Below are 24,212 nucleotides of genomic sequence, written 5' to 3' on the forward strand. Positions count from 1 at the left end.
GCTCCTGGACTGATTACGTCACCTAAATGATGCCACCAACACAGACACGATGGTACGCTCGTGCCTTCAAGTCCAGTCTCGTTCCAAAAACTGAGATATGGCGTTGTAACAGGAGATTGGAAAATAAAGGTCTTTTAATATAAAGTAGGTCGAATAGTCTGTGAAAAGTTCCCACTAGAGTCACCTGGATTTTTTTAAACAATAACCTTAGTACATTTAATGAAATCATGCAAAATTTTACCTTCAAATAATGACTAGAGGTCCTGGAAGTACATGGGGCTGGTGAGTAGAAATTTTGTGCGTGTGCATTTTTGAGCCATCATAAATTCATTAGTACAGAGGGTTCTTTCAGGGCTGGTACACACTTTTAAAAACACATTCAAGCTGTTTAACAACTGCAACTGAATCAGTTTTACACCCTCTCCATGTGCCACAATCTGACAGCAAATCGTCTCAGCATCATAGCTTTACACTCACTCATTTTCCATGTGGACTTTTTTGTTTTTCCTCTATTAACGTAGTCATAACAGATACCTATTTGATAAAGTACCATCAGAGGAAGAGCTGCAGCTCCAAACAAGACCTGACAGCTTATAAAACCTTTTCTGCCTGAACCCAACGCGACCCCGAAGTCATGTCAATTCTGTTTATTTCTCTGTGTGCATGTCTAAACTGGACTGGCACTCGTTGTGCTCCCTGCTTATTTCACTGCTTTGCTGCACAACTTTGGAACTGCCTCTGCTCCACGTGCATGGCTTTTCGCGGCAGAGTGTTCAACACCGCTCACGATTAGAAGTTTTTCTCCGACATGTAAAAGCTGCATTTAGTCATGTCTTGAGTCAGTTATCTTGGGAGGGAGAGGAGTGTCAGGTTGCATCAGGAGCAAAAAAAGAGCATTGCTGGGAAGCCAAGAGGCCAGCTCTGCAGATGGCGTTTTGACCTGTGGTCTCAGCCCAAACGTCTTTATTCAAAGCCCATCGCTCATGCTGAGTTTCTTTTTTCTTTTCTTTTTTTTTACATTGCGGGTCGGGCTGATTCCCACACAAACCAGCGCCCCAAACGCCCATACATCACCTCCAATCTATTTCATCTGGGCCGCGGACGCAGATGATAAGTTGATCCTTAGAACAAATTCCATCATAACGAACAATCCTCGCTGCTGGCAGGCACACAAAAAAAGCCTTGATGAATGAGTTGTTTACCTACTTCAGTGCACGCAGTGCTGAGCGCAGGCCCGGCCCGCCAAAATGCCACTTCATTATGAGGCTGCAGAGCAAGAGTGCAGCACAGCCTGCCCCTGTGACCAGGGCCTCGCACACAGGAAATTGGATATTAGTTCCTGTATTCCTCAACAACAGTCGTCAGGCAGAAAATGCTTGGATGGGCTGTTCTCGAGTCTGAAATGTCACCTTTAAACGCCGTTATTGTCCACTGATGACAAGCTCAGGTCCCGGGTTTCTTTGTTTTTTTTTTTTGTTGTTGTTGTTGTTTTGCCATATTTCTGCCCTCCACCCTCCACGACCCAGAGATTACTTGTCCTCCGCCATGATATAGGTTGAATCATTGTGGTGTTAACACAACTGGCAACGGCAAGGAGCCAAATATACATTTATTTTTATGAAGCAGTGGCATGTTTTCCAAACTGTGAGGCTGAAATGTGGCCCGTTTGGCAGATGTTGTTGTTGTTGTTGTTGTTGTTGTTTTTCCCCTTGCCTTTTTTCTTTAAACTGTAAGTGTTGCTCTTCAAACTCAGAGGGACAAAAAGGCCTCCTGCCACGCAAGCTCAAGGACTTTAAATTAATCAAACACTTCATGGGTTTCACCAGCCAGCAGAGAGAACAAAAAACCTCCGGGCGTTGGCTGGCTTCCTGCCAGAGTGGCTCAGTCGAAATTTCTCTAACATTTGGCAGGTGGTTGGTGGTCATTTCCCACCCAGCATGCACCTCGCTGGCCTGGCGACCGATCGCACCAGAACCATCTCGCTTTGCTAATAAAGAGACGTGCTAGTTCTCGTGATCCTATGTATCCCTCTCTGGACATCTGGGGAGCCATTTGAGTAACAACGTGCAGTAAAAGGAGATGAAATACAAGGTTAAAACCTTTTTAACGTGTTTCACAACTGTTCCTGTAAAAAGTTAATGCTCCGGAGGTTATGTTCCGAGCAACAACAGCAGATCATTTAGAAGAATGCAGCCTTCTCATTGATTTCAATGAAAAAGAAAAAAATCAGTCATCCAGCAAAAATGTGGAGTCTGGCTCAACTTCTGCTGCTAAACAATAAGTCGGCATCCAGCAAAAATAGTTGATTGTTGATAAATCAGAAACTCGAAGGACTGAATTCCTGGAAAATGCAGACTGTTCAGTTGTGCTTGTCGTCTGGCCTGGGACATCTGTAATCTCTCTGGCAGAAAAGTTACAGTTACAGTCTCATAAAGTATATCCCAATGCATCTGTAGATTCTGTCAAACAATTAAATAAAGTTGCATATCGTGGGGACCATAAGGTTGTCTGATTAGGAACTAAACCCTGTAGATGGGTCTTGACCGAAGCCTAGCTAAACAGTCAAAGTCATACAGGCGTAGAGACTGGTCAGCAACAAACTGCGTGTTCTGAGGAATTTTCTTTTTTATTTTCCAACTGTTTGGCCAGTGCTTGCGGGAAGTACAACTGTCGATATGTGGAATTGGTTGCAAAGGTGGTATACTGAAGAGTTGTTGGGACCTTTCATTCACATAATAGGCAACCAATGACATAAACAATGGCGCACCCAAAATCTTCTTGCTGTTGCTTTGGTCACTAGGACCCTGCAACCTCCAGCAACCACTCATCAACCACTTGAGGAACATACATTTTTCTCTAATAAGAGGAGATTGCCAGGGGATCAGTGACCAGTGGCTTTTTGAAGTAAAGAAACTGAGTTATGCTTGTAAAATAAGATCAAATTAGAGTGTAATTACTGCTCAGCCGTACATGACGGTATCTCAATTTCTCACATTTGCATTGCTTCAGGCACAAAAGTGCATTTTATTGGATTCATTTAAATTCAGAACTAGATTGACTGAGTCATTAAAACTGGTCCATTTTACCATGTTTAACAGCCACCTGTGGAGCCTTTTCTTATAAATATGATTTACTTACACGTGGTTATACGTTTTCTCATTGCCTTCTGCATCTTCCTGCTGCAACTCTCAAACTCAATGTCTCTCATTTGTGTGCGCCTAAAGTGACCTTTTGGCCTCCTGACAAAAAAAGATTGAATTCTCAATGCGGACTACAGATGATCAGTAATCTCCTCAAGTCGCGGCGTCTCTGCCAAGTTTGGCATCTTTTCCATCCTCTTATTACGCTCTCTCTGTTTGCAGGGTTCTTTGCAGGAATATTTGCATCCTTAGTTTATTTCTCGCCAGTTTTATAGTTCTTTAATAACGGGGAGCTTAATTGCTGTGGGGATGGGATAACATTTTGGAATAACCACTAGCAGGCAGCTGTAGCGAGGGGTGAGGAGAATAGCCCCCAGTGAATTGAGAAGTAGGTCGAGGTGTTTAGACATTTTACTGAAATGTCCGCTGCTAAAGTAGGTCACGGTTAACCTTGATAAATCTCTCGTATGGATGGAAGCGCCCGAGTAAAATCCACTGTGGTCATTTGTGCTCACAAAAAGAGAGGAGAGTGTGAAAGTAGGAAGGAAGTAGCGTTGTTTTTGTTTTCTTCTTTTTTGACGGGGATGACCAATTAAACGTCACAAAAAGTGTTCCAAGGATGAGCTGATGCATGGACTCCATATGAAGTGTAAATGGATGCTTTTCTTTTCCTGTTTAACCCGCGTGAGCTTACCTTCCAGCATAACCTCCCTGACAACCATTACTATTAATTAGCCAGGCGTGTTGATTAAGGCTAAATAGCACACCGCTGCTTTTAGCTGCTTAATTTTCCCTCCTCCGTTCATTACTTTGCTGTTACTCTTTTTTTTTCCTGTGTTTTGGTTCATTTATCTCGACACCCTGACACTTTCATTTACTTCGTAATGAATTAAATATACGTTACCAGCGTCATCGCAAAGAAAGCAGCCTTGCATTAAGAGCGTCTGTAGGCCGACCGACCTCATCACGGGTAAACAAAGTGAGCCCGTGCCGCTTGTGTTTGACATTTCCACACGTGAGATATCTTTGAGGACAGCATCTCTTTATTGCCAGCATGTGTGTTTGTGGGTGGAAGCCCTGTTATTGTATGTCCTTGCACAACCGCTCGGTGACATTATCCACTTTAGTCAACTCTGAGCTGCAACTTAGTCAGAAGATTGATTTCTCTGCTTTATATCCTTCACATCCGCCACGCTACCCGGCAGCTCTCTTGGCCACCTTTGGCGCACAGCGCTATAGACAGCCGGCCTGTACTGTCACCTCATTTCAGAGGAGTGATTGATTTGAGCTCTTAACGGCTGTATTTACAACTCGGCGCTGTATTTGCAGTTCACATAGCTCGCAGCTCTTTGAGGCAAACTGTAATACCTGAATGAAGCTGTTGACGTGTTTCATGGGAGCTAACATCTCAAGAAATAATTCATTTAAATCAGATCCGCCATGACCCCTCAGAATCAGATGAGTTCCCTTTTTGTTTTTAGACTAATTACTGTAGTATATTTAATGAAGTCATGCAAATTTTGCCTCTATACTAAGAATATTTTCTGGGTTACAGGCCTTTGAAGTACATACAGTTGAGTTGAAATTCGGTCCCTGTTAAATTTGAGCATTTTGAGCCCTCGTAACTTCATAGACATACAAATCAACTTTAAGCTCATTCCAAGTTTGAGCAGCAGTATCATAGGTTTAGTACTTTCTGCGCGAGTTTAATTTTGGTGATGTGTAAAAACAGAAGCACCCATTGGCACGACGGATGTGTGATCTGATCATTCACTCGAGAAAACCAAAAGTACATTTTTGGTTAAACTAAAAAAAGTCACCATGTGGGATAGGTGGCTGCTCAAAATAAGCTGTACCATCTGAAAGGTCTCCATGTTTTCTTTTTGTTTTTATGTTGTTGTTTTTTACTTACATTGACACCAGGCGCATCATCTGGCTGGAAACAAAAGAAAAAAGAAACACTGTAAGAAATCATGAGGTGAGGTGCTGATGTAGGTGCAGCACCCTAGTTTCAATACATACGTTTATAACATCTCTACATCATCATTGATATGTTTTTTTAAACCCTAACCCTTTTATTTGCTTTTGTTTAAGAAAAACTGTCAGCAATAAGTTGCGTTAAAAATACCAGATATAGCAAAAATATTACAAATGAAAACTCATATGTGCAAATTGATATTTAATTTCTTTTCTTTATTTAAATTTGTCAAAGGTTAACTAAAACCTCAAAATTACAAAAATAAATAAATTCTGGCAATCATTTCGTGGTTCAGGCTTCACTGTGGCAAATTTCACCCCATTGTCCTTGGAAACTTGGAAAAGTTTCACACTATGAAGGGAAAAGTTGGCATGACTACATGTAACAAATCTTGAGTGTCCGTTTTTAAAAAATAAATTAAATAACAAAATCAAAAATAATGCTTTAAAATATATGAACAAAGTGTAATATTGATCGTAATTAAATCACTCAGATGCTGCCAGTAAACTTTCAATAAAGCCCTGTCCACATATAAGGCTATTTAAAATTACATTCAGAGCTCAGTTGCTTGGGTTACACGAAGACCCTAACATATTGTCCATCCCTATCAGTCAGCAGTATCCTTGGATCTCATTGGTATCCATTTAAGTAGCTCACCTCAAAAATGAGAGAAGTTGAACTCGGGATTCGCCCTTGTTGTGTCACTTGAAGACGCACAATATTGCCGTTTTTCTACCAATGCATTGTTGGCACAGTTCCAGTGTTATCCCCACTGGTTTAAGAACTACTTGCTTCATGGTGTTCCCAGTGGACACCTTATAGATGAAAGTGCTCCAGTGCTGATCCCAAGCACAGGAGCTTCCATAGCGAGTAAAAGTGTTCTATGACCACTTTTACCTTAGTTTTTGTGTTTATCCACTTGAAAAGTCCCCACTAACATGCTGTCGCTGATGGAAAACAAGTTTTTGTTCCAGCACGTCAACACAAATAGACTGCTGACACTTTGGCTTCAGATACCGAACCGAGCGTAGCGTAGCATAGCAGATGTTACACCCTTATTATTCACTCTAAGCCCTTAAGGTTCGATATTCAGATTGACAGTGTAAAGAATGAATGGAAAGCACCACAGATTTGGTCAAAAAACAGTTGGTCTCACAGCTGGAGCAACATTATTATCATTTTAGCCATTTTCAAAAAAGATAAAGTCAAAACATGAGTTGTTTAAGCTTCTCTTTGCCATAAACGGCAAGATAGCGGGTAGATTGGTGTTTGGTCTCACAAATCAACCTTATCTCAAACTTGTGAGCCATTTTTTTTTTTTTACTCTCTTCTGGGCTTTATTTATCCAACTGGAGTGCACAAGTATGCAGCAATGTTTGCTCTGTGCTGAACGCTTGTTTTATTAAGACTTCCTTGTAATGAAGTTGCTTATCAGGCTGCCTGCACTCAGTGGAAACCATCCCATGCTTGATAGAAACTGCATTTTCCAAGCACCGCGACGTGACGTCCACGGGGGATCAGCGCTAGCACAGCTAATGCAGTCGCACCAGAAGTGGCTAATGAGCTAACCTTCCGCTTTACCTCGGCGTACCTCTCCATCATTAGCGCCTTCAGCTCCCACGAGAGGCCAGTGAGGCGAGTGGTGCATTCATCCCCATCTAGGAAGCAGAGAAATAATAGAAAGCAGGCGCCATACAGTGAACACTTAAACTGCTAAAGGGCTGATTGGAGTGGATAAGTGTAGCAAAACACCACCAGGGATTTTGCCATTTGTATTTAGATGCATGCGTAACATCATAGGTTATTCAAGGATAGGATCTTTCAGGGAAAGCATCAACTCGCCTTCCTTATCTGTCACTGCCTTCAGGGAATCTGCGGTTGGAAAATTTGGTCTTCCCACCTTTATTTATTTATTTTTTTTGGTTGGTTTTTGGTTCATCATTCTTCGCCGGTCAAAGAAAACAAATTTCCTTTCCTTTTTTTTTTTTTTTTTAAATTTTCCCCTCAACCTCCAGATGTGGCTTGGAACCCAACTGCAACCAAACAACAACCTAAAGGCATGATGGGATGTCTGAAGGGAGTGTTGCTTTTGCTGTGTTTTATGCAAATGTATAATGGCTGTGACAGGAAAACCAGGCTTTTCAACAACTCTTTGTCACGTATAATCCCCACTGCAGATGTGAATGTTTTGCTGGAGGGTGTCTTGGCAGGAGTTTGTGTTTTCAGGGGGAAGAAAAAAAAAAGTTGTTAATTTGGCCGGCTCAAGCATCGACATTTACCAATCTTGTTTACCTTAATTTGGCACGATCGCTGCAGTTGAGTAGGTTTTTTTTTTTATTATTATCTTGAAAAGGAGTGAAATGCACATAGATACAAACCTAGAAAGTTTTAAATGTGTTTATTTGTGGGAGGAGTAGGAGGGTTGGGAGGGAAAATGAAGACCGCATAAACCACACGTCAGATGAGGTAATCTTCCCCGTGGCGTTATTTCTGCTATAATGCACGTTAGGGCAAATTCCTTTTTTCCCCCCTGTACAGTCACATATCCGTGACTTTATTCCACTGTAGATTTTTTTCCTTTGCATCATTACACATTAGCATACTGCATACTTATTTTTCCTGTGCTTGTGTTATTTTTGTTTGGGGGGGGGGGGGGGTTAAGGCTGAAAGGCAGTACGCAGTGTACATCTTGGCATTTTCTCTGAAGTTGGCTAGATGTTCCGTTTTCTTGTCAAAGCAACCTTTGAGAACAAACTGAGGTCAGGATAAAGTAAAAGAGCTGCAGCAGTTCGCAGGAAACTAAATTCTGAAGTTTGTGTTAATTGCTGTTGGAAGCAGCCACCAGACTCCATTGACAAAAACAGCAATTTTACTCCTAAAGACACATTTACAATAACGAGTGTTTGTTTGGGTAAGCTGGGATGGTTTGGTTTCTTTGAAGTGGTTTTTGTACAGAAACGCCTGTGGTTCATGGGTGAAAGTAAAAAAAAAAAAAAAAAAAAAAATTTTAAGAAATTCAGGTGTGTGCTGTTTTTAGGTCATTTTCTCTGTTTTACTTTTCCACTGGAAGCTGAAACCATTTTATTGCTCTCTGGGCTCCATTAACAAAAGTAGTAATTTTACTATTAAGAACACAGGAGTCGATGGTTTACCGCTGCCTGTTTTCCTTGCACCATGGAATGATTAGAACAGTTTTAAAAGCCTAATTTGAAAGTGAACCCAACGCTAAATGAATACCAGTGGACAGGCAACCATAGGCAAAATAAAAAAGGATATAGTTCTTTGTTATACCAACTGTCTGGTGCTGGAGGAACGGCACTGGACAACAAAGTTGATTTCACATGCACTGTCCCAAGCCTTTTCTCCCAGTTTTGCAGCTTTTGCACCATCACGGCAAGGCCGAAGACATAACTGTACCATCATGTCATCGAATCAGAGACTCACAGATAGATGTTGCAACAATTTGAAAACATTGTTATTGTTGTTACAGTGGTCATCTACCAATCAGCAGACTTGTGTTTAGATTTCCATGTATGCCAAAGTATCCTCAAGCAAGATACTGACCCTCGAGTTGCCTGGGATGCATCTGTCAGAGTGTGAGTGTGTGAATGTTAAAATATATGTTCTTGTATAAATGAGTGTGTGAATGGATGAATAAGGAGTGGAGTGGGGGCCATAAATGGAAACAATAGCCCACTCTACAGAATAAATGCCTTATGTAACACAACATCAAACTAACATCCTCCAAGTCATGGAAACGTATTGATGTATCTTAAAGTCATTTATTGTTGGAATGTGCAGCTGGAGAATTGCTTTATATAATCCAACACCAACTTACACTGTATTGCCAAAAGTATTCACTTATCCATCCACATCAGTAGCTCAATGAATTGCAGCGTGGTACCGTGATAGGATGCCACATGTGAAAAAAGTCCAGTCATGAAATTTCCTCATTACTAGATTTTCCACAGGCCACTATTAGTGGTATAGCAAAGCAACTCAGCCACAAAGTGGTAGGCCATGTAAAATCACAGAGCGGGGTCAGCAGGTGTTCTGGTCGCCAATACTGCAGATCTCCAAATTCATGCGGCCTTCAGATTAGCTTAGAACCGGTGCGTAGAGAGGAATGTGTTTCCATGGCTGAGCAGCTGCAGCCTTACATCACCAAGCACAGCGCAACGCATTGGATGCAGTGGTGTAAAGCATGCTGCTACTGGACTGTAGAGCAGTGGAGACACATTCTCTGGAGTGATCAATCACACTTCTCCGTCCAACATTCCAATGGACGGGTTCAGGTTTGGCGGTTGCCAGGGGAACGGTACTAAACGATATTTGACTGCTTTGTGCAAAGTGTAAAGTTTGTTGGAGGGGGGATTGTGGTGTGGGGTTGTTTTTCAGCAGTTGGGCTCGGCCTCTTAGTTTCAGTGAAAGCAACTCATGCACTAATGCTTCAGCATACCAAGACATTTTAGACAATTTCATGCTCCCAACTTTGTGGGAACAGTTTGAGGATGGCCCCTTCCTGCTCCAACATGACTGCACACCAGTGCACAAAGCAAGGTCCATAAAGACATGGATGAGCGAGTTTGGTGTCGAAGAACTTGACTGGCCTGCACAGAGTCCTGACCTCAACCAGGTAGAACACCTTTGAGATGAATTAGAGTGGAGACTGTGAGCCAGGACTTCTCACCCAACAATGTCTGACCTCACAAATGCGCTTCTGGAAGAACGGTCAAGGATTCTCATAAGCACCCTCCTAAACCTTGTCTTTGAGGAAAGCCTTCCCAAAAGAATTGAATTGTACTGCTATGTAACTCATGGACATGCATTAAAATTGATTGCTGTAAAAGTTGCTGGTAACATTAGCTACCATATAGAAAAGTACAGTTGTTTAGTTTTTTTTGAGAACCAATTATTTCAGCTTTGCTCATTCAGCAGCCCCAACTATCTTTCTCCTCTCACTCCCTCTTTACTTGAGCCATTTCCTTTCAATCACGCAGACAGCACTTCACAGTTGCACCTGTTGCTGTGAAATAGTTTGGGGCTTCATGGGAAATGGATTTGACGAGAGAGAAAATGCTGTCGGTGCTGGTAAGAGGCAGCGTGACCTCGCCTGCCAGTAAAGTAGCCATTCTCCTCTCACTTCCATCTGCAGCTGTTAATGTCGTTGAAAAGAGACCTGCGACGCTTCTGGGGGACCCGGCTGGCATTAACTGGCTTTACTTAAGCAGCCATTTTATTGAAAAATACATGATATTTCTAAAGTTAACCTCCATTACGCAAGCTAAGCTCTAATTTCTGAAAGCTACTGTGACTGCAGACACGGTCAGGACTCTTCTCCTCTGCGACGTGATTTCACTGGCAGAGGAGAGCGGATAATGATCCCATAAATTGGAACATTATTTTCTATTTGTCCGCTTTTTTCTTAAATTACAGTGTGCTTTTGAGACATTAAAAGCAGCAATAAACAAAAGGCAATTAGGTCAAGAGCGCAAATCCTACAAGGGTGGAACAATTTAACAAAAACAAAAAACAGACAATTAAGAGTGAATTAAACGGGTATAAAGAGATAAATAACAAATCCTGTTTGTTTAAAAATGTCCAGCTAACAGCCTCTACTTTAGTGGCTTTTCTCACTCTTCATCCGAAAGGCCACAAATCTCACTAATTGCACATTTAGCAGCAACAAAAAACAGAAGCCATGTATCATTTGTATATCTGCTGAATGTTGACTCCAGAGTTGGATACCAGTGCCTCATTTTAATAGCTTTAATTGACTTATATAAACAGACTGAGGTAGCTCAGAGCCTTTTGACAGCGCACACCATTTCCATGTCTTTGAAATTGTATTTATCTGTTGTATTGTGGTCTGACAAAGATTTTCATCAATATGAATCCTATATATAAAAGCTTACAAGATTACCAATTGGTTGAGGCAACACTGATTGTCTCAAGGTGCTTTACATTTTAAGGTGGAGACCCTCCAATAACACAGAGAAAACCCCAACAATCAGATGACCCCCTTTGAACAAGCACCTGGCAACAGTGGGAATGAAAAACTCATTTTTAACTGGAAGAAACCATCAGCAAAACCAGGCTCAGGGAGGGGCAGCTATCTGCCATGACTGGCTGGGGGTGAGGAGGGGGACAGGACAAAGACACACTGTGGAAGAGAGCTAAAGCTTAATAATGACTAATGATTAAATGCAGAGTGGTGTATAAGCGCACACATACAACCTGATTAATAGACTTGCGAATGTTGTACCATGGAAACCTGGCTTTGTACAATCAGCGTCAAGTACTGTAGTACAAAGCAGCAGTATGGAGGCCTTGACACCCCTAATTTCTTTATATTTTGCTAGGAAAATACGAAATGGGTGCAAGCACATATGCAAAGATACAGGGAAATAGAGCATATAAGGCATATACACCTCTGCAAATATATTTGCAATCAGTGGCTGTCGGGTAACTCTAGCAAAGATTTTTGTTTTTTTGCTACATCTCGACAGCAAATGGCAGCAAGCTGGCTGTGGAAGGTAGAATTCAACAGAAATGCGTAAAACGAAAAGGAAATTTAGCATAAAGGAGCTCAGAAACTCTTTCGGTTTCATTTCATGGCTTAAAAACTGAATGGACAAATTTAGAGGACTAAGAGTCAAAATTTCTTTATTTCACTTTGTAGCAGCACAAACCAAATAATGTGGGAAGTAATCTTTGTTTCCTGTGTGTCTGGGCTGTTTAGCTTGCAGCGCCAGGAAGCAGGCAAACAGCGGCTGACTATCCTCAGACTTGTCAGCAGTCTAAACTGGACTAAATCTCTGACAGGTGATGAGAGGCAGCGGCAGCAATGCTAAACTGACAAGCTGTCATGCAGTTATTTCCCTGGATATCAGTTTGTTGCCTGCAGGCTTCATCCGCAGGAAATCAGAGTCCCTTTTATTTTGGCGGGGAGAGAAGTCGATCGTCCCTGCTCTGCTTTTGTTTGTGGACAGGAACTTTTGTTTTTTTGTTCCTCCAGTAACTGCCATTTTTATTTTTTTAACGCTTTTATTTTTCATTGGTGTATTGATTCAGAGGCATTCTGGGAGTCCACATAGAAAAGTACCAGAGAAGTGAATTTTTATTATTGAGAAATGTTTTATGACTTCACTTCATTTTATATGTGGAGGCTGTAAAGAAATGTCCTTCCACCAGTTATTGATACACAGCTAAATTATCTTCTTTGTCAGTGACAAGGAAGGAGAGCAACTCTTACACCTCGCAGCCACAGCGGTTGTAAATTTCCTCATTCAAAAGTTTCTTTCATGAGTGTTTGAGACTTCACCTGACAACATGTTTGATAGAGTAATTTATCTTCCCCTGCAAGAGTCAACAATGCTCTTCTTCAAATTAAAAGGAAAGAAATTAAAGAATAACCTCTTTGTCCTCTCCAGGCGCCATCCTGGGACGCTCAGAGACGCAGGAGTGCGCCTACTACAACTCCAGCTGGGAGAAGGAGCGGACTAACCGCAGCGGCATCGAACCCTGCTATGGCGAGAAAGACAAGAGGCGGCACTGTTTCGCCACATGGAAAAATGTCTCCGGGACTGTGGAGATTGTCAAGCAGGGATGCTGGTTGGATGATGTCAACTGCTACGACAGGTAAGCAGGAAACATTTACGGGGAGGGTAAAAAAGCATTTTAAAGATATGCTGAACAAATATGTGAGTTTTACTGCTTTGGTGTGGTCAGCTGTGTGTTAAACTGCCATTTATTGTGGCTGGACGTGGCTTTAGTTGAAAGGTTGAACATCAAACAACCAATCAACCTTCAATCATCATCCAACCTGCCAATTATTCTCTCTCCCTATCCACCCACCAACCAATCGACAACACTACCTACCTAACTACCCAACCAGCTAGCCACCCAATCATTGACTCTATCAGTCAAACAAATTACCCTCCTACCAGGCAATCGACCAGACCCCCTACCCACCAACCCACTCTGCATACCAACCAATTATTCCAATAGTTACCTGCCCACTGCCACCCTGGCTTCCTACCTATCAACTAACCACCACATGTAATTACCACTACACCTGTTTATCCGCCCACTTACCTTCTTACATTGCTACCTATCTAGCTTTTCAACCATCACACCTGCCTACCCACTGAATCAACCTATCTATGACACTTGTGTATCCACCTGCCTCCCTCCTTTGTTTCCTTATTATTTCCTTATTATTTTAATATTCATTGCACTTCAGCTTCCAGTTTGCCTGCCTAATATCTGTCTAACATGAGAAATTAAAGAGGGGAAAAAAAGCAAAATTTGGGGGTTGTTTTATCTGATAAAATTGAAGTAGGTCACATGACTTTGGTTTAATATTGAGGGGGAAAAAACAACCATCTAACTTCCCATTTTGGTTTCAGATAACAGTCTGGCTGAAGTAACAGTGCAAAAAGGAAACAAAGAAAATTATTTTTGTTTATTTATTTATATTATAATTCGTCTTTGATTACCACATGCATAACATATTACTGGGAAAGCGGAGTGTGTCTTAGTAGGTACTGTGGACTAAATGACCTGCTATAGTCATAGTATAAGCACACAGCAAGCATCATTGATGGGCATGTAGGGCAAATTTGGATTATTTTGAACTGCGAATCATGCATAGCTACTCTAATAGGGTCCAAGAATAAAAATATGGATGTTAGCAGAATAGTCCCACTTTAAGATTTACATTGTTCAAACAGTGCAGTGGTTTCCTAATAACCTTCCCACGCCTGTCTAAACTTTAAATAAAATACAGGACACTGTATAAAAAACACTGAGTATATACAATAAAGTGGCTTTATAAATAGCAAGCAGAATAGCTCATGAAGTCCAGTTAAAGTAAATAAACTGTAGTTTGATTACATTTCTGTGTATTTACATTTGGGTTTTCGCATCCAGCAGACTCCCTTTAACCTTAAAAACATAAGAAATCTCAGCTGATGATTTTAAGGGAACTTTCTGCTGTCACTAGAAGGTTGCATGGTATAAAATAGTAGTTAAATTCCCATCAGTAAGTAACAGAATACGGGAAATATCAAACTTTAACCAGACATGCGTGCGCTCTAAGAGGGTGAGCTTTTAATGGTGGCAGGGGTTGTTGCTGAGAAGCTGCCCATTAATTTCTGCACTGCCTCTGAATCAGGACAAAAGCAGCAGCCTCAACTCTAAATACATTTAAAATCACCTTGAGCATAATTTGTGTCCCTGTGTGAGATTCCACATCCAAATGGCTGCATTTTAATTACCACGCGCGAGGGAGCCTGAACCACAGCGTGAATTATGCGTCCACATCCAGGACGGTAAACAGATGATGATGATAATAAGAGATTATTATAGTTTGTCCCAGAGTAAAGCATCACCCTGGCCGCGGATACCGGTTTGAGCCAGTTCTGTTTTCCTTTTTGATTCCCGAACGATAAAGTTGTTGTCGGATGTGTAGCCCGCACAGTTCGGGGTACCTCTGCTCAGACGGCGCCGCCTCACCTCCCTGGAGAGTCCAGAGCAAATCGAGGGCGGCTGCCACTTCCTTTGGCTTTTATCTGATGGCTGCGTGAGTGTGAGAAGAGAGAGCAAGCGCGATTGTCGGCGTCCATGTTCGCATGTGTAGGAGTTATTTTATAAATGTTTTGTTTCATGTCCTCTGTTGCAGCAGCGAGGGAATGGAAAGCGGTGTTTGTTTGTTGTGTGTGTTTTCTTTTTTTCTTTTTTTTGCGTAACGTCTCCTGGAGTGAGTGCATGTTCAAAATAGCTCCCATGTCCTTTTGCAGTGCATGGAGAGGATTGAGTGTTTCTGATTTCCACCTCTGTGTCCTCTGCAGTAACGAGTGTGTGGAGAGGAAGGAGAGTCCCGATGTTTTCTTCTGCTGCTGTGAAGGCAACATGTGCAACGAGAGGTTCCTGTACGCCCCTGAAGCGCCCCCGCAGAGCGACCCGCACCATTCGACCGCCTACAGTATGTACAGTCCAGCACGCTCACTGAAAATGACGACTTCTCAGCGGGCACAAACGCTTTCTTTTAGTCAGAGCTGCAGTTTGTTTGCTAGGCTTGAGCTTAATGCTTTAATATATGTTTAATGAGTTCCTGGAAAGTTGTAAGTTCATGCTATATGTTATTAATCTTTTCTGAGTTACAGGCACTCGAACTGCACAAGGGTTGGTCCATATTTGGCACTGAGCATCAGCCAGAGCTCTTTTCAATGCTTGTTGCTTTTACTCACTTCACTGAACTTTAGAGGGGAGCATCCAGTTGCTGTGTTCAGTGCATTGTCCTCATCTGCCGGTGTACACTCAGATTTTGCTTTGATCCTGAGATATTTTTTTTAGGTTTATGAAAAACGTATTCAGGGCTTGATCCCTGCAATAGGTCCAAACTATTATATACAACATGCGGACATCAATACTTCTCATTATTAGTAATGATGTCTTAATATCTATTATCCATATTGCGGTTGAGATGCCTCTTTGGTTCATCAGTCAGGTGCTCTCCGGTAAGGCGCCACTTGACTTTGCTTTTTTGATTTGAGTGTAGTGATGTGAACATCCTCTATTTTTGTAAAACAACATAAATAGGATGTTCAGTGTTTCTCACACTGTGGGACCAGGAGGAAAATATGGAGTAAAATTAAGTGGAATGGTAGCAATTGGCTGGGTCTTTTTGGAGTGAAAAATCATATTAAGAGTTTTAACTGTCATTTCAATTAAATTCGACTTGGAACTTTTTTTAAAATGTCACTGAATGCGAAGCAGTCACACAGGCGTAGAGATGAGGCTGTGACTCCCTGGCAACCTCTGGTCACTGAGGTAAAATGTGTATTCCTCCACCAGTTGCCGAGCGGTTGCTGGAGTTTGTTGGTAATCATTACCATGAAATCGATTGTTTTAGTGAATCATCCTATTTGCAATCTTTTGCTTCCTTTGGCTAATAGCAGATCGCTATGATCGCCTATAGTTTGCATGAAAGATCGCCAATTTGTCTCCAACTTCTTGCTGAGCAATAATAAAACTTCAAAATAAAAAAGTGCAATGGAAACAGAACACATAAAAGTGCCTTACTACTTACTGTTTCAAATGGTGCAACTTTTACTTTGAGGTCAGAAGATACCAGCTTCACCACCACTCTGCAAGCAGTTGGCAAGTGTTTGCAGACAAGTCGCCATCTTCTGTGCAAACAACAGGTGACCACCTGCTGCAATCGCAAGGTGGTTAGTGGAGCAGCACCAAGACCAAGTAAAATTGTGTCTGAAAGATGCTGCATAAATAAACTTGGAGAAAAAACAAGGGACCAAATGGCAACAAGCAGACTCCCGCAAACAACTCACCAACTTGTCAGGGAATCTCTTGCAAATGGTTGTTACTGGGGATCATTGACTGGTCTCATAGTCGAGCACAAACATACGAGCGTACTGAGTAATTTGTTATTTTTTAGCAACCTGTGGTGGTGGTCGCCAGCTGATCTCTACGCCTGAGTCAGTGGGGCATTGGAAACACTCAGGCCAACCAAAATGTGGTGATTCACCTTACAATAGCTCTGTTAGTGTGTTTCTCCATTCTTTATGTATAATATTTGACTATATTAGAAATGTCTTTTGCCCCAGAAGGAATTTTGGCTAGAGAATGAACCTGGTATCAAAATGTAGATAAGAAAAGGAGTCCTTTCATATACTGTAACTTGTTTTGAGCAGCCACCTGTCTCCCATGGTGATATATGACCCTTTGAAGTTCACCCAAAATACACTTTTTGAAGTTTTCTCCAGTGAAAAATCAGAAAACAGATCAAACATCCAGGATCCCAGTCCTTTTTTCCGTTCTCTCCATGTCACAGATATTATATCAGTGCAGTTTTGCTATCAAAGCTGTGAATATATTCCCTTATATCAACTAATCAGCTAATCTCTGATAGAATACCCATAAGTGTTTCGAGGGCCTATGAATTTATAAGTATTCATACTATCGAGGTAAAATATTTCGTGAAAAAGATTAAAGTTATAATACACACATATTAACTGATTGTGAGGTGCTCACGGCTTGGTTTGATTGGTTTTATATTAAAACCCCAACTTATCAACTTCGTACCTCAGTACTTGTTTGGAAGGTTATTTCTAAAGTTATTCCTATCAACTTTGTTTCTATAGCATGGCTCATGAATAAAAAAATATACCTTAAGCAAACAATCAGAAGCACATACAAGTTATTTCTACAATCTGGAGACATCCGGGCTTTTATTTTGAAAGCCTTACCTTGCACAAAGGGTGTAATGTAAGAAATTATGGAGGGCTGCCATCAACTGAGCTTCCTTCCAGGTGTTCAGGGCTGGAATGATGACTAAAAAGTGAATACAGGTTTGAGGGAGGCATGTCTGGGCTTTGTGTGGTTCTCACCTGTACTAAACGAAGCATCGGGAAAAATATTTAAGCGAATATGTGAATCATTTATTTGTAATGAAGTGGAAATATTGCAAAAGATTTCACATCAGTATGTATTCATGGTTCTGAATATCCACTGAGCTTAGTAACTGATATATTATAGAAGAATATAAGATCAATGCATCCCTAAGAACATGATTCAGACTCCTTTTTTAGCCCATTTCAATGCAATGGAATTTATTTTAAGAAACAAAAATGTTAAAAAAAACAATGTGTTTACCTCCTTGAATAGGAATGGAAATGAGACATTAAACTAGCTTACATGTAAAGTCCAGACAGCCTCATAATGTGGGTTAAATGGTGAATGTAAATGCAGCAATGCTGATGATATCAGCGTTAAGTGTACTGGCTCTGCACAGTAATGAATGTGGAAAAAAAATTGAGCGAAGCATGAGATCAAGTAGGAAATGAAGACTGACCACAGCTGGGGCAGATCTGCGACCTCAGTGCCAGTCCACATCAGCTCACAGCTCAGCTGACACATCTATTGGACAGCGTCATCTTATAACTCGGCTTTAGTCTGCTTTCATTTGCTGCTGCCACTGCCCCTGCAAGCTACTTGGCAAACCCACCTCTGCCCATCTCCACCTTTCATGCTGTATTCGGCTAAAATCATTCCAAATCTGTCAACTATCCTGTGAGGGAGTCACGCTGCCGATCTTAGTGGAACTATGCACCAATTGCTATTTTCTTCTCGATAATGACACTCTGAATTAACTGAACATCGGGGCTGCTACGATTTGTCGCCATAATCGACGAAACGGATAATAAAAATTTGTTGATGCAGAATGTTTATTGACAACACGTCGTATTCTAAAACCACATAAGTGTGTTTTATAACCAAAATAAAATTCAAACAGCCCTCCTCCCCACCTCTGCTGCTGCACTTATATTTCCATCAGGTATGCGAAAGCACAGGCCGAACTACCTGCAGCATGTGTCAAAAAGTGTCCTCAGACGTCACCAAGCCCCAGGAAGCCAACCCACTCATTTTTATTTCACAGGAAAAAATCTTTCTTTCTTCTTCATGTTTTTTTTTTTTTTTTTTTAACTTCCATTGGGTTCTCCGCCTACTGATACCAGCCTGACCCTCACCTTTAAGGCCAGCAGCCTTGTGAGTAATGAAGCTCATCCTTTGGGGTCAAGGCCGGGTCACAACTAAATCCAAATAATCTATTAGTAGAGAAGCTAGCAGACAAAACGGCTACCGATGGAAATCAGAACAGAAATTTGTACGTTTTCCTGTTATTCTTGGCCATTTTGTCAACAAACATGTTTAACGTGAGTAGATTCAACCCTGCTTCAATAATAAAATGAATAGAAATGATTTCAGACCTCAGACATCTTTTAAACGCAAGAGAAATCTTTAATTTAGGACTGGCAGGAAATTAATCAAACTTTATTTGTATAGCGTTTTTCATGCAGGTTAGTAAAGTTCACAGTCCTTCACTGTAAAGCAGGAAATTAGACAAAACTGGGGGTTATGTGCTATTATGGGTAATTTAATATAAGTTAAAGAGACAAGCGATCAAAGGAATAAATTAATCAATTAGGAGTACAGTATTTATAAGTATATAAATAAAATGAATGAAAAAGATGTACTTATCCCTGAATTTAGTATAACAGGAGGTTAAAGCACATTCAGGTACCGGTGATTAATGCTTCACCAACCAGTGGTGTCCTTGCGCTCATCAGTTTGCAGCTGAAGTGTCTGGCAGGCCTGTCTGTCTCACCCTTTAAATCTGACTTTGTGAAACCTGCAGACTTCCTGTAGAGGAACAACTTTCCACAACGTCCCGACAAACACCCTCAGGGTCCCACAATGCAGCTGGTGCAGTCCTGTCGGCACCTACCCCCTCCCTCACGCCTTTCTTCACTTCCCTGCTCTCAGAGGGCGGCAGCGGCGGGTCGGCGTCCGAGCGTCGGCGTTTTGACAGCGCTGCCGAATCAGACGGCCGCTTTGTGACGGGAGGACAGGCTGAGCGAGCAGGCGTCACCCTGCGCCTCCTGCAGGGGTCGGGCACAGTTCAGAGCTGTTATTTTTGGCAGGCGGATTACGTTATGTCACGAGATGGATTTGCTAATCCTGCTGTGCGTGTGTGTGTTTGTGTGCGCTTATGTGCGCTGATATGATCTCTAAGCACGGTGGCTGTAAGCAGGGTTAGAGCTGCATTTAGAGATGGAGGCCCAGCGTGAGGCCAGCTAGGAAGGCTGTGTACTCTTGTCTTTGTTTGGCTGATCCTGGAGCAGTTTCTTCTGAGAGTTTCAGTCACTGTGGGCTCGTTTCTCTCTGCAATATAAAGTCCTGCACTCTTGTGGAAAGAGAAAAACCAGAGCTTCAAGAGGAAAGAAGTCAGAAATGTCTTTTGTGAAGTATAGCACAATTTAAAAATACTGAAATATAAAATATAATACAGAAACCGATGATACCAGTGTAGGAGAGGAAAAACCTTCACATGTTAAATCATTAAATGTTTAGAACCTCTATAAATCAGGCATTCTTCATGCCGCTCTGCAAATTGACTTCATGGAGATATTTTCTGTGTATGATCAGGAAGACTGCCCCACACTCCTTTCTGTGGCCGTTACCACATTTGTAACCAAGAGGATGTTGGCCGTGTTTTTGTTGTTGTGGCTGGTTTAGGATCCAACAAGCTTGACGTGACTCTGTGCTTTGTGATAGGCGCTTCAATGGAAGGGAGGTCTATCTGAATTGGAGGATCTGATATTATCACCAACCAGAATAAACGTAATCTTAGATTAAATAAATCATTATGACGATCTCCTGAAGTTCAAACTGAGCATCAGAATGGGGAAGGATGATTTAAGTGACTGTGCTGTAATGTGGGATATTTTCATGGAACTCTTTGGACCCCTTAGTACCAACAGAGCATCATTTAAACACCACAAACCTACCTGAGTGTTGTTCCTGACCATGTCTATCCCTTTATGTCTACCATCTTCTGATGGGTAATACACCATGTCACAAAGCTCAGATCATCTCAAACTGGTTTCTTGAACATGACATTGAGTTCACTGTACTCCCAACGGCCTCCACAGTCACCAGATCTCAATCCAGTTAGAGCACATTTAAGATGTGGTGGAACAGCAGATTCTTATCGTCCATGTGCAGTCAACAAATCTGCAGCAACTGTGTCATGCTGTCACATCAAAATCTCTAAACATTGTTTCCAGCTTCTTGTTAAGTATGTACCATGAAGAATTGAAACAGCATTGAAGGCAAAATTGGGTCAACCTGCAATAAAAAGCCTCAGGTGAAAGTATAATTGTCATTTTTTATTAGGTGGGAGGCAGGCAACATGATGGGGTCTTTAACATCTCATATGATGCTTTTCAAGCACTGTGAATAGAAGTTAGATGTTATTATCATGAATAAAAAAGGATGCAATGCTTTCATGAGGTGTTTTGGGTGCTTAAATGCTAGAAATGGGTCATTAAAACTTCACTGGTAGGTGGTTGCTAAGCAACATGATGATTTTATAATATCTGGTATAGATAAGAACCTTCGGGGGCCTGAGATGTACACGTGTGGCAAGTTTGGTTGCTCAATCCCTGATGGTGTATGAGTTGTGAGAGATTCGGTGTTCTTGCATGTCCACCCTTTGAGGCATATCGAGAACTATCAGTTCCAACAGGTTGCAAATAAGTTGAGCAATTCTGTATTATTTTAACGCTCGGGCACGGTTTATCTTACTGCCAGGAACCTGATGAAGGCCACAAGTCGAGACACGTCAGCGAATCAGTGAAGTTGTTCTTTACACACAAAGTGCTGCTGGTGTTTTAACATATTCAGATCTGTCGTGCTCTCCCTGCACTTTGAAAGTAGGTGAGGTTGTGGCAGAAAGCACCACTTTGTCTCTCCTTCAAGTACTCCACTTGTAGACGGAGCCTGTCGTATACAGCGTTAACAGAAACTCACTGATTTTGGAGTTGTACAGGGCACCGCACACCTTAAATTCATCGCACGTTCAATTCAACAATGACAGAACCCTCAGTTTTGCCCTGTTGTCATTTATCTGTTATTTATTTTTTATTTATTCACAATTTTACTGTCCAATTTAAACAACTTAGCAATAGCCAATTTACCAACTCCTATATTCTTTCTATTTATTTCATATGCTGCCTTGAGAGTTTGGTTGAACAAAAATGCACCGTGGCGATCTATTATCATGGCTCCTCACTTCAGCTGAAGTTTGTTTGTCTAGTCGTGCACATTGGTCATTTTTGTAGAACTATTAAAAGAGACGTGTTGAGCAATGAAGTCTTTCTAATATTTCTGCCTCTGTTACACACTGAAGCCTAATTTAGTTGGCTTTTCCTTATGGGACCCTTGGGTCACGCGTAGTTTAAATCCCACTGGGCATTTTGAACATCTAATGCTTGTTTTTACAGCTTGAAATATTAAAAACAAAACCCCAAAAGGTACTAATCCAGCGAAAGAAAGCATGTCCTTTGCATTCCACCTGGAGATTTGTGCTTCAGAAGGTTGAGTGTCGATATTTCACAGCTTTCATTACATATGCAGTATAAAAGGTGGACATAATCACCATGATTTCAGACACTGTTTCAATCACAAAGCTTTAAGATGAGCATTTTCATTGTTACCATCTTGGTGTTGAACATACCAGATAATCCTCCTTTCTAATTCTAATTATGACTATGATTTGTAAAAGTTACCTATATCATTTATTCGCTATGACCTGAAAATGGTGATCGAGTCCATGAGCTCATGAACAATGTGGTTACAAAGCGAGGGAGCTCAGACTGACTTATATAATGTCTGTTTCTCCTCTCACAGCCACCTCCAACCCGTTCTCCCAGAAGCCCCAGCTCTTCAGCACCCTGCTTTACTCACTGGTTCCCATCATAGGCCTGGCCGCGGTCGTCCTCTTCTCCTTCTGGATGTGGAGGCACCACAAACTGGCGTACCCAGCTGCCCTCGTCCCCACACATGTAAGTCCCACCAGAGTCCAGCCCATCACTGCTTTAATCCCGGTTTGTCTCTCTGTCTTCACGTTTGCTCGTCGCTGTCGTCTGATTTCAGAGGTCACCTGTCAGTCACACAGCGTGGCGAGGCTGCGGTGTCCTCTTTCTTCAAAGTTGCTTGCTGATGCAGTTAGTTTCTCTTTCTGTCTGTTCAGCCTCGGTGACCATCAGGTCTGACTTCCATCTGTTAATTGCAAACAAAGGGGAAATGTAAAACCAGTCAGTTCCTGCATGTCAGAGGATTCGTCCTCTGATACCTGAAAGTTCGGTTAAATTTATTACAAGAGACGTCCGTATGTGGTCTGAGGTTAATATTTATTTCTGACATGACTTCATCAGTTGCTCGCTTTTAAAAAGGTTGTGCATTATTTGAAGTTTGCAGTCAGGTGCAGTGTGCACACTGCCTTCTCTGTTTAACCAACCTTCAGCTTCACCACTGTTCCACTTCCATCAGTGGGCTTCAACAGCCTTGGCCTCTCCTGCCCTGCGCAGCCGAGGGACGGAGCGATGGTCATCCAGAGCTGACACGCTGTGCTGAGAGTTTACGTCTGGATAATTGCTTTTACAATTTCTTATTTCAGTCCTGTTTAGAAGGATGAGAGGAGCCCTGGTTCTGTCTTTTTCTTTTTCCTGCGGGTCTCTTTTCAGAGCAAACTCATCTCAGACTCGCTTTTAATTCACCACATTGAGGAGTCAGGAGATGAGCCGAACTGTATTGTTGAGAGTGTGTCAGACAGGCTTTTAATCACACACAAGTGCGATTAGTCTGATCAAAAAATACCTGTGCCCTTTTTTTGGGGGGTTATTTACAATTAGCCCTGTTCCATATCAGATTATCCCTAGTGAAATTGTCACACTGCAATGTCATTGCTATAGCAATGGTTTACGTTACTTAGTGGACAAAACAATGAAATAAGCCCGGGCATGTCTGAGGAAGAGACTGTGTCACCTTGCGAAGTTTATTTAATACCTGGAAACAGAGATACTTCGACAAACTCGATCAACACACATTACTGTGCAAAATATGCACAAAAACGAAAACAAAACTATTTTTCATTCAGTTCAATTTTATTAATGTAGCGCTAAATGACAACAGCAGTCACCTCAGGGTTCTTTACATTGTAAGGTAAAGACCTTAAATAATATGTTTCACCACTTGAGTCTATAAAAGACATCATCAAGTACACGGTTGGTGATGTGTGAAACAAGTGATGTGTAAACAAGTAAATCCACCAAGCAAGTGACAGGAAGTGGAAAATGGGTGGGTGTAAGGTACAGATGCAGTTATCTGATGGAAAGGCATGGCTTTAAACAACTCCACTTAGCCAACTGATGTGTCCATGTCCACGCCAGCAATAAGTATCAATAGAAGGCGGGGCGTCCTTAAAAATTAACGGGCTAAAATTTACATTTAAATTTAATCACATTAAATGTTAAACACTTAGTTAGGCTAATGGTAGCTGTGCTAGTTGCTAGCGTTAGCGTTTTCTACATCAAAATAAAATAAAACACTAAAATATTTGTTAGTCTGAGAGCTATAAATGAGGGGAAAAGCTGTTACTGTTATTGTGGATTTTAAAGGCAGTTGAGCCACTACCTCTTGTTATTTGTTTAACTTCATTTAAGTGT

General features: G+C 41.6%; 1 protein-coding gene across 1 annotated transcript in view; it reads left to right on the top strand.

Moving 5' to 3' along the window:
* LOC146547395 (activin receptor type-2A) overlaps positions 1-24,212 on the top strand; it is a 76,969-nt gene that overhangs the window by 26,666 nt on the left and 26,091 nt on the right. The window contains exons 2-4 of the mRNA XM_085264449.1: positions 12,552-12,759; positions 14,973-15,106; positions 22,396-22,550. Coding sequence (XP_085120575.1) covers positions 12,552-12,759; positions 14,973-15,106; positions 22,396-22,550 — 497 coding nt within the window. The remainder of the gene's footprint in view (positions 1-12,551; positions 12,760-14,972; positions 15,107-22,395; positions 22,551-24,212) is intronic.

This window comes from Mchenga conophoros, linkage group LG23, assembly GCF_057382185.1.
Source record: "Mchenga conophoros isolate Kocher_MC1m ecotype Shallow Benthic linkage group LG23, M_conophoros_male_GT1.1, whole genome shotgun sequence".
In the NCBI taxonomy this organism is placed as follows: Eukaryota; Metazoa; Chordata; class Actinopteri; order Cichliformes; family Cichlidae; genus Mchenga; species Mchenga conophoros.